The sequence below is a fragment of the Aspergillus luchuensis genome, chromosome 1 (genome assembly GCF_016861625.1).
Source record: "Aspergillus luchuensis IFO 4308 DNA, chromosome 1, nearly complete sequence".
Classification (NCBI taxonomy): domain Eukaryota; kingdom Fungi; phylum Ascomycota; class Eurotiomycetes; order Eurotiales; family Aspergillaceae; genus Aspergillus; species Aspergillus luchuensis.
In genome coordinates, this window is record NC_054849.1 from 3,306,754 (window position 1) to 3,317,486 (window position 10,733).

The 10,733-nt window shown below is 51.5% G+C and overlaps 3 protein-coding genes across 3 annotated transcripts; 1 reads left to right on the forward strand and 2 right to left on the reverse strand.

The window, feature by feature from the left end:
* Positions 1 to 315: 315 nt before the first annotated feature.
* On the forward strand, positions 316 to 2,198 carry cps1 (Gly-Xaa carboxypeptidase; the record flags this gene model as incomplete). Its single annotated transcript, XM_041682511.1, has 3 exons — positions 316 to 671; positions 721 to 2,018; positions 2,101 to 2,198. The coding sequence occupies 3 exons, from the start codon at positions 316 to 318 to the stop codon at positions 2,196 to 2,198; spliced, it is 1,752 nt and encodes a 583-aa protein (XP_041537875.1).
* A 561-nt stretch (positions 2,199 to 2,759) lies between these two features.
* Positions 2,760 to 5,235, reverse strand: gta1 (glutaminase GtaA; the record flags this gene model as incomplete). Its single annotated transcript, XM_041682522.1, has 8 exons — positions 2,760 to 2,838; positions 2,895 to 3,030; positions 3,084 to 3,227; positions 3,277 to 3,479; positions 3,532 to 4,115; positions 4,166 to 4,608; positions 4,683 to 4,975; positions 5,042 to 5,235. The coding sequence occupies 8 exons, from the start codon at positions 5,233 to 5,235 to the stop codon at positions 2,760 to 2,762; spliced, it is 2,076 nt and encodes a 691-aa protein (XP_041537876.1).
* A 2,807-nt stretch (positions 5,236 to 8,042) lies between these two features.
* AKAW2_11157A (uncharacterized protein) lies at positions 8,043 to 10,060 on the reverse strand (the record flags this gene model as incomplete). The annotated part of the gene is made up of 3 exons (XM_041682533.1): positions 8,043 to 9,659; positions 9,738 to 9,902; positions 9,977 to 10,060. 3 exons carry the CDS (start codon positions 10,058 to 10,060, stop codon positions 8,043 to 8,045), a joined length of 1,866 nt encoding a protein of 621 aa, XP_041537877.1.
* Between the last annotated feature and the right edge of the window lie 673 nt (positions 10,061 to 10,733).

Here is a 10,733-nt window from a genome sequence, read left to right on the forward strand (position 1 = left end):
CAATGCATCACAGAACCCGTTACTGCATGCTATCATCCATCCTACTCGAGCTTACTTACCGCACTTTCATCTCGCCTGCCTCGACCTTCCTGCTATGGCAATTCTTTCCCCAGCTGAGCGGTTCCGTCCGCTCTCCGACCGGCAAACTTATCAACCCGAGCGATACGGAGAGGGGAAAGGCTATCACGGCAATGATTGCGCAACTCTGCGATAAGATAACCCCATGCTTTGACGTAGCCTCGGCCTTGCCCTTCTCCTCATTATTATCCTCCGATTCCCCCAGGGTTCCTATCTTCTGCAGAAAGTGCCCCAGGAATGGAATCGAAGATGGCCAAGTTCCAGTTGCTTCCCCTTGTCGCAGGGCTACTTGCCCCTTCAATTGCAGCCCTCAGCATCCCTTCCCCGCAGCAAATCCTCGATTCTCTTACTTTCGGAGAGCACACCGACGGCTTCTGTCCACTAGCACCCAAGGTTGAGGTCCCGGACGACGGATTCTTCCCAGCTCTCAAGTTCGTAGAAGATGCCTCGTTCAAGTCGCGTCAAGTCAATCGTCTCTCCAGGGCCGTCCAGGTCCCGACCGCAATCGATGATTACATGAAGGACCCCTACGACGAGAAGTTCGCCCCATTCCTCGACTTCCAGAACCTCCTAAAGACCCTCTTCCCCCTCACGTACGTCTCCAGTCCCCATCCACACACAACCCCATCTAACACAATCCAGCCACTCCTACGCCCGCGTAGATCACATCAACCGATTTGGTCTCGTCTTCACCCTCAATGGCACAGACGACTCGCTCAAACCCCTGCTCTTCACCGCGCACCAGGACGTCGTGCCCATCAACGACCCCGCCGACTGGACCTACCCCCCCTTCGATGGCCACTTCGACGGCGAATGGCTTTGGGGCCGCGGTGCCAGCGACTGCAAGAACGTCCTGATCGGGCTGATGTCCGTCGTCGAAGACCTACTCTCCCAGAACTGGAACCCAACCCGCACCGTCGTCCTAGCCTTCGGCTTCGACGAAGAATCCCACGGCTTCCTCGGCGCCGGATCCATCGCCAAATTCCTCGAGAAGAAATACGGCCCGGACAGCTTCGCCTTCATCCTCGACGAAGGCGGCATGGGCCTCGAAGTCCTCGACGACACCTCCAACGGCGTCGTCTACGCCCTCCCGGGCGTCGGCGAAAAGGGCAGCATCGACGTAGTCCTCACCCTCGCCGTCCCAGGCGGCCACAGCTCCGTGCCCCCTCCACACACAGGAATCGGCATCATCTCCGAAATCATCTACGAGCTCGAACGCCAGGACCTCTTCGTCCCCGTCCTCGACACCCACCACCCCACCCGCAAAATGCTCGAATGCCAAGTCCGCCACTCCCCCTCGCAAGTCGAGCCCTGGCTCGCCTCCGCCCTCCAATCCAGCGACTACGTCTCTCTCGCAGAGAAGCTGGCCTCCTCGCGCGGCGACAAGTTCCGCTTCATCCTCCAAACCTCCCAAGCAGCAGACATCATCAACGGCGGCGTCAAATCCAACGCTCTCCCCGAGAAAATCAGCGCCCTCGTCAACTACCGTATCGCGTTGCACCAAACCCCAGATGATATCAAGAACCGCGCTGTGGATATCATCTCCCCCATCGTGCAGAAATATAACCTCTCCCTCACGGCCTTCCCCGAAAGCGATACCGTCGACCCCTCCCTCAACAACCACCTCACCCTCACTACCCTCAGCGGCGCTCTCAGCCCCGCCCCAGTCAGTCCAACAGACATTGACACCGACGCCGTCTGGGCCCGCTTCTCGGGCGTCACTCGCTCCGTGTTCGAGTCCGTCCCGAGTCTCGAGGGCAGGAAGGTCGTCGTCAGCGGAGACATCATGACCGGGAATACCGATATGAGATTCTATTGGCCCTTGTCGAGGAATATTTACAGGTGGAGTCCGTCGAGAGCGGGTAAGGCGGTGAATATTCATACTGTGGATGAGAGGATCGATATTGATATTCATCTGGAGGCGATGATGCTGTATTATGGTATGTATATCTCTTTTCTTTTTTTCTTTCTATGGGTAGTTGTTTGTGATGAGTGGGTGGGTTGAACTGACATGTGTTATAGATCTTATTCGCTCTTTCGACGGATGGGATGATCCGTCTGTTGTGGATGCTGCTGTTGCGGAGGATGATGATGATGAACTTGCTCATGATGTGCTGTGAGTTTAGTTACTTGCACTCTAGGATACTTCAGGCTTGGTATGAATATGGGTATGGATGAATGATGATGATTATGGATTATGTGGTGACTTGCGCCAAAAGTTCATGTCTTTCCTGGAGTTCAATGAAGTCCATCGGATCTGTTTCCATGAATAGCTCCATTTATAGTCAAATGCAGTGAACTATGTGTTTGTCTACCGATCTGAGATTACACAGTAAGAGCCAAGTAGGAAAAGATAATTAAGTAATATTTGCAGCTTCCTAAGAAGATAATTATGTACTCGACGATTGTCCAATGCACTCACTGTAAACCCCCCTTTTCTCCGTAATACCTATAGAAAAAGAAGTTTGAACGAAAGTGGCAAGAAGACGAGGAGGGGGGCAATATCCCTGCTTGAAGCAATATATAACAATAGTAACAATAAAGAGCTCAATATAAATATATAAAGAGTGACCTGCACATCGAATGCCTGAAGAAGAAGAATGGAACGGTTCCACTGAACCGAGCAGGGGAATATTATGCACAGATGCAAGGAAGAGTCCGAATGAAACGAGTGAAGTGGTTTAGTTGCCTTGGTTGAGGAGGAGCAAGGCAAAGGCACCGCCCACGACGGGGCGGTCGATGAAGACGTTGGATGGGTAGCTATGATTTATGCGTCAGCTGATTGAAATCAAAGTGGGTTGCTGGTTCTTGCTTACCCTCCGCCAACTGCATCGTAGAGATCAGTCATTGCGTAGTTTGTGGGCGTGTCGTTGATCCATTTCGAGAGAAGTTGGGTGAACATGTCTCGAGTGCTGGTTGATGCGATGGCCGCGGTGAACATTTCCCAGTCGGCTAGTAGAACAGGTTAATAAGTGAACACCATGGTAGGGCTGTGTCAAGCTTACCCTTTGTGTAATTGTGTCTAGTGTCGAGCGGTACTCCGTACTCTAGTTGGACAGTGGGGTAGAAGGTGCTCTGCATGTCGTAGATAGATTGTGGAACCAAGTTCAGGCCCAGCTCCTTATCGGCATAAAGGTTGTACAGGAGACCTAGTAGCTGTCAGTATACGTACTCTGGCATTATTGAGGTGGAACATACCGTGGGTGTTGTTGGAGCCATAAGCAAGCGTCGCATGAGGAGGGTTGGCATCGTGCGCGACACCCAGAATCTGCCATCGGTCGATGTAGTTATGGGCAATGGCAGTGTAGTTGGCTCCATTATCAGAGTGATCAGTCTCGTTGCTGATGACAGCCATGGCTTCGATACCGATGATGCCCTTCAATGCCAAGTTGGTCTGGTTTCTATACCTGTTGTTAGCATCTAATATCACATAAAGCGGGGTTCTGCACGTACGCTAAGCTGCCTGCAAAGTCATCCGTCGAGATTTGGTTGGCAGGGTAGATTGCATCCTCCACAAGGTACGCCGTCCACTGGTTGAGCAAGGTATAATGCTGAGACAGGTAAGCCGTGTCGCTCGCCTTCTGCGCATATGCCAAGGCCATTATGACCATGTTGCCACATTCTTCCAGTGGCATTGCCTCATCATCGCCCTTAGGATGACCAGTAGCGTTGGGATAGTGACTCCCTACATCGTGCATGGCGTATGCGTTGGGGTAGTTGCCAGACTCCTGAATCTCGAAAAGCGGTTTCAACAGAAGATTGAGAAGCTCAGGGTTCGTGTATAAGAAGATGGGGTGTGCCGGGAAAATGACATCGACTGTGTTTACGTTTCCATCCGACGAGATTTCCTTCATGAACAGGTAGGTGTTTTCCGTGGTTCCGCACAGTTGGGTTGCGCCAAAAGCTTGACGGACCGTGAGAGAGGTGATCGTCAGGTAGTCTTGCCCAGCTGCGGCAATGGAATCCTGGGCTACTTGAGTATCAAGATCGGACGAGAGCGAAGAAGATGTCGCATAGTCATTATGGAAGAAGTCCAGCTGGAAGCGGCATTAGTATAGCCCTAGCAACCTTATCTCGTGGGACTTACAGCTTCCGGGCCCGTGCTGAAATAACTGGTCCACAGCGAAGGTAGAATAGTGGAACCACTGCTACTTCCTTCGTACTGAATTGCGTCGGTCTGGGCAAGACCGATAGAGTATAGAACTGAAGCTGCGGAGTCCACAGATCCAAGGTCATGAGCAAATGCAAAAATAGGCCAGTCGGTGGAAATGGCACGGTAGTCAGAGTCCTGCGAGTCGCCTAGCGTTCCATTCGCAGCAAATGCCGCGCGGACATCAACAGCTCCACCGGACTGGTAGGTCAGGTTTTCGCTGTTGTCTGTGGCCCAGTACCAGTCTCCCCATTCTCCCTGGTCGCTGATCTCGGAGAAAGCGAGCTGGGTTTGGCGGCTGACTTTGTGATAGGCGACACCATTATCGGTGGTACCATAATCCCATGTTGCGGTCGTGGTTCGGTCTCCCGACACCCATTCTATACAAGTAGGTTAGACACAGCCCAACCGTTGCTACGCAAATGTATCTCCTGTCAGTAGGGCAACAACTCACCCGCCGAAATATCTGCGTACAGCTGCACATCGTGGGCCTCGCCATCGAGAGACTCAACCTGCACATCGACATAGGAGAAAACCAGCGACTGCCGTTTGTAATCGTTTGGTGTAATCGGCGAAAGGAATGTAATGTTCATCTCCACTTTGTCGGCCACATTCATGGTGAAAATACTCTTCGTAGAGGTGTACTCATAGGAGGTTTGTGTCACAGTTTCCGGTCCGGGGATTCCCATCCAGGTGTACGCACTGCCATCAACACGAATCATACCAGCCCAGCCAGTGACCTGGCCACTATTCCAGCAGTATTGTTAGCTATTATTTCACTCTTGATCACACACCATCATTATGAGTACTTACGACCAGAAAATCGGCCATTCACCCGCAAGATACCCACCATTACCTCCATCACTCCCTGCGGACAGCCAAGTGCTCAAGTACGGCGACTTGACAGCCAGCGGTATCGCAGGCGGCCGGGCAGGCGAGAAACTAGAGGTAGCCCTGGCCGAAGTGGCCAACACCGTAACCAATAAACTTATGAAGAACTGATACATTGTGAAATTTGACTGCAAGACAATCAACAGGCAAACATAGTCCTTTATAGCAGTACTTCTTTTGTTATTCCCCACAGGAAAGGCAATGTCAAAACACTTAAGGTTCCGCAGAATGAGATAGGTAACTCCTGGAATGGGGACTGGAATGTCAGGCACAGTCTTAGGGCGTAGACAATCGATTCAGCATTCCGGGAAAGAATGAGGGAATGGGGGCATATTTGAATCAAAAGCAACAACCCTGATCGTCAGGAGATTCCAGTCAAAAACAAAACATCCCCAAGTTCTCGAAGACGGCACGGAACTGCGCGATAAGAAATTACCTCCCCCCAGCGTCGTCTGACCTGTCAGTCTCCGAGTGGACAGGACCCATGCGGTCTGCATCCATATGTCCGAGAAAAGCAAAGAGGTTATTCATGGAAGAAAGGGGGGGCCGGTATGGGAGGGGGGCGTGGCTGAGTGTGATCAAATCTTACCAAGAAGTCTTTGATTAAGGTATGTGGTCTCGCGGAGCCATTTCCCATACACAACGCTGCGTTTGCAGGACAGCCTCGGGCCAAAAGCAAATATCTCGGCCAAGAAGAGAATCAATGGGTCAAAGCAAGACGCCACTAGCTCGAGCAATATACTTGTTCTAAAATCCAGGTGAGCCCATGGACTGGGGCCCTAAGGAGCGCTGATGAACTAAACAATGTCAAACCCGGCCCCATGGTCTTTACAAGCGGCACGAGATTGCATATGACTACTTACTGAAAGCGGATATGACCGAGTGACAATATCATGAGTTCCGCGCCAGCAATAACGATAGATTAACCGAGGAAACAGGTGACATCGCTTTTGACCGAAGTTATGGCGGCGGAGATATGAAGTGGATGCGGCCGGCAAGAGAGTGAAACAACTGACAAACAACTTTGTGGAAGACACATACACATCCTCCATGTGAAAAGGAGACCGTCTCAAAACGGCAGGAAGTAACATGGCGTTGGTGCCAATCGATCCTCCCACCAAATAAGAGTTCTTACGGTGTCTCCTGCAGAACTCTGAATTGCTGCATTCGGAGGGTAAATCATATATAGTATCGTGGCCATCGAAAGTCAACCTCCGGAGTCGATCAGTCACCGCCAGACCGGTTATCCCAACGAAGCCAGATATTGCTCATATCGATCGCAAATCCCACGACATTTCCCAGCAAGGGGAGGAAAGTAAAGCCAAACGGCCAGCATCGGGGTGGACTCGAAAAAAAACCTACAGTACAGCGGGTGGACAAGCAGAATAAACTGGAGCCCCGTCAGTGTGACCGACATTTGTGATGGCATCATGTGAGAACAGTCGATACCTCGGGGTTTCCCCCTCATTCCCCTGCGTCCAGGAACCATGAAGTCCACCAGTCAGAGAGGGAGGTACAGGGAAGAAGTGCGCATGGCTGCAGTGTGACTGCGCTCGACCAGTGAGCATCGACCATGGCTGGTGAAGATGTGGAGATGAGGGGGAGAGAGAGATTTGGAGATGGACGCCTTGACCTCCATGGGGGATCGGATGGCGGCAGGCTGACCGACGCGGAGTTCTCGCCGTGTCTTCCTCCCTCACCAGCTAACTAACTGGACTATTCTACTATCAGTAAGATTATTATTATTCCCTGCTTAAGATCCCAGATCGTGTTCCACCGAAGAAATGATCCGTCATCTCGCCAATGCAGGTACCAGGCAACAATAAGTCCAGTCCAGTCCAGTCCAGTCCACTTTGCTTTTTGTTGCTGTTCTATTTCCAGCTGTTCTTTTTTTGCGCCCGATCTTTGCCACAGGGGACTGACTGACTGACCGACTGCTAAGTAGTCAATGCAACTCGATCAATAACCAGCGTGATGTTCTTGCAGAGCATTGAGACATGCACACACAAGTAGTATATACTGCACCATGTGTCTCACAGACAAGACATCAGTAGTAACCTGCACGGAGCGCAGAATAGCTTCGAGTCGACATTTAAAAAAATACAATCCAAGACACCGCTCCCACCTCGGTCAACAATGAACTATAGATAGTTACAGTCAGGGGTAGGTAGTATTCCAGGAACAACAATGGCTTGGTTGTTTGCTTGTTTGATTGTTCATTTCCACAGGGCCAAACTCCTCCGACCCATGGATTGATTGCAAAACCCGACCCACTAATAATGTAGAGCTGATCCGGACTTGACATGAACAAAATAAAGCATAGTTACCATAAAAGCAAAGACACACTAGCTAATTGCTAGTAGATATCTACTCTTAAAGTTTCTCAGCAGCTAAACAAATAGTAGATAAATATCCTATAATCAACAGAGACCATTCTACTACTAATGCAACTCATCACTAGTAATGATGTCTCAAGCTACAAAGACAAAGCAAAACTAAGTAGCTTCGCTAACTTCTACTGCTGCATAATGTATTGCATATTCTATTGTCTACTAGATACAAAGTCAATGATGTAGGGAGATACTACTACTAAGTAAGCTGTAGATAACAGATAGTCCGAAGAACTCCGATCGCGCCATTGCTCTCACTCATTGCGTTTCGTGAACTAAAGAATATTATCGGGGCTAAATTACTGCTTAGGAGAGCATACCTTTTCCTCGAAATGCGTGGGAGATTCTTCTTCTTGCTCATTAGAGACTGTCTACTGATGCTTCCATCTCACTCCAAATACAATCTATACTAAACAAAGAACCAGTGGGATACTGGCACATGCCAAGGTACATATCTATATACAAGAATCATGCAACTATACTAACATTTACAGAAATGAACAGTCTCTTTTCTTCGTTGGCTTCATGAATCTCTAATCAGAAGAAGCATTATTCCGCAACGGCGTCTCCTCCATAGGAAAACTCTCCTCCGAAGGCACATGCCGATACGGCTGCGAGCGCTGGATTCTTCTCCTCCGAAGGACCCAGAATGCGCCCAGAAGAACTCCCGCGAAGGACGAGACAACCAGGATGAAGATAAGCAGATTCCCGAGGCCACGCACAACCTGATACGCTTGAGACAGCGCCGCAAGGAGGTCCTTGGTGTCACCATTTGACAAGGCAGAGGAGTGGTCCTCGCCCGCCTGGGCTTCCTTGTAAAGACTCGACGGGTTGATCGGGGAAGGAGCCTTCGATGAACCTACGAAGCCAGCGGCCTCCCAGTTATCGGGAGCCTTAGTGCGATGCACGGCCGAGGTACCCATCACGTTGCCCTGGTGGTCGACAGCCGCAGCAGACACCCAGTCGAGGAAGCCGTGGGCGATGAACATGGTCTCGAAGTCGGTCTTGGAGACGTTGCCAATCAGCACAGGGGCTCCGCCGTCATATGCCTGAGCGTAGAAGTTCCAGGCAGCTACATCGGTGGCACCGTTCCAGCTGACATGGACGATCGTGGTCACGTCGTCTTCGGTCGTGCCGGATACGGATGCTACTAGATCGGGCGGCGCGCGAGGCCGGCCGGTGAACTCGTACTTGTATGCGCGGTAGGTCGAGAAGCGGTCCGATGCGAACCGGGCGGTCATCAAGACTTTTCCCTCTGGAGAGAATTCGCTCTGGTAGCCTGACTGGCTCCAGCCAACGAAGACGTTGCCGTTGGGGAGGAGTTGGGTATTGCCGCGGAGTCGGGAGAGCTGGCCATCGGGACGGTTGTAGCGTGCGATCAATCGGGCGGTCATCGGGTTGGCAGTCGTGTCCAGCTCGACAAATAGGGCCGACGATATGATCTCGTCGGTGGTGATCTCGTCGGAGGCGTTGTTCAGGAACGAAATAATATGGTGCGTCCCGTTCGACGAGACGAATTTGACATCATGCTGCTTGGAGAAGACAAAGTCCTGGACGAAATTGGTTTCGCGCCCACCCAGTCGCCACATCACGCGCCCATCTACGCCGGAAATCATATAGATGGTATCGGTGAAGCGCATGGAGATGATGTAGTCGCCAGCCTCATTTTTATCGACTGCATTCATATGCACAGAGTCGAATCCCCATTGACCCATAGGCTCCTCCCAGGTGTGAAAGCGGTCGGTCTCATGCAAGCCCAGGTGATCGGAAGAGTCCCATTCAAACAGCGGTGCACCAGTAGCCAGATCCAACTCTGCAAATCCACCCGTCAGGAAAAGCTTCTGTTCCCCCGGACGGCCCACATCAGCCATGTCCAGCATTTTCGACTGGTAGACACAGGCCAGGGCTGTTTTGCCTCCATCCATGACTTTAAACTCGTGGACATTGAATTCCCAAGTATCGTTGAGCTTGAAGACCTCCGACTCCACCTCATAATGCTGACTCAAAATAAGACCGCTTCCGGGGACAGTTTCATCGAAGGTCCGTTGCGCAATCAGGGACAAGTGAGGTTTATCGTCGATATTGTGCACCGCTTTGAAGTCGAAGGTGTTTCGGTTATCGAACATGGGGGATCCGGCCCAGATGAGAACCTGATCGCCGCGATTGAGTTAGTTCATGTTTGACGAATCGACCGATTCAAACAGTCGGTGGAGGGGGTAGAGTCTTACGCCATCTTGGTCATAGATATAGGGTCCGACCTGATACTGCAGATACTTGCGAGTCGGAGATTCCGGATCGATCATGCCGTAGGGAGCAACAAACCAGTAACCCGGTGCGGCGCGGTCCCGGTCATGGTGAGTGATTTCCCATTTCAGGGCCCGAACTTCGGGGAGCTGAGGTGATCATCATGAGCACGAGAGCAACACATGCATTACTTGAGCCGCTGAAAAAGAAATGACAAACTTACTGTCACAAAGGACATGAGATCCTCATCGTGGCGCTGCGCAAAAGTGAATTGCGAAAAGAGCAAGGCGAACAGACACCAAATCATGGTTCGGGCGGAGAGTGATGATGAACCCTCCCAGCAAAGCAAAAACCCAACGAGCGGAGGAGGGACAGGCCAGGGGCGGAGAAGGTAAGAGGAAGGGGAGGAGGAGGAAAGTGAGAAGAGAGAAAAAGGAAAACCCGATCAGCCATGGCGCAGGAAATCATGAAAGGCTGATTTGCAGATACACGCGCCTTATACGGATTGGAGAGTCCCAACCCACGCCGCGGGCCCAGATAGATAGTCTCGTTGTTCGACTGGGGCACCCCGAAGATCGGCATAGGTCCTCCAAACACCCGTCCAAACACTCCCACCACTCTTGCCATCGATCAGGACTCAGGAGAGGGAAGATGGAACCAGGAGAGAGAGCGCTAAACATGTTCGCACCCACGCAATCTTGGGACGGGCGATCCAATAGGGCAGAGCTGACTGACGGCTAATGTTGCCTGCGATGCCGCGCCCACCACTAGAGAGGCCCGGTGGCTTGGGTTTGATCTCGGCGCAGTGGACAAGAATAGCATGGCTGGACTGCTTACGTAGGCCGGCTTGCCCTGTAAGGAGTCAACTATCGAGTCATGTTCTGTAGGTACTAGGTAGATAACTAGGCAGACAGAGAGAAAGGGGAGTTGACTATATTCCGAGTCATTAAGGGTCTGGGAGAGGAAGGGTGTGACAGGGT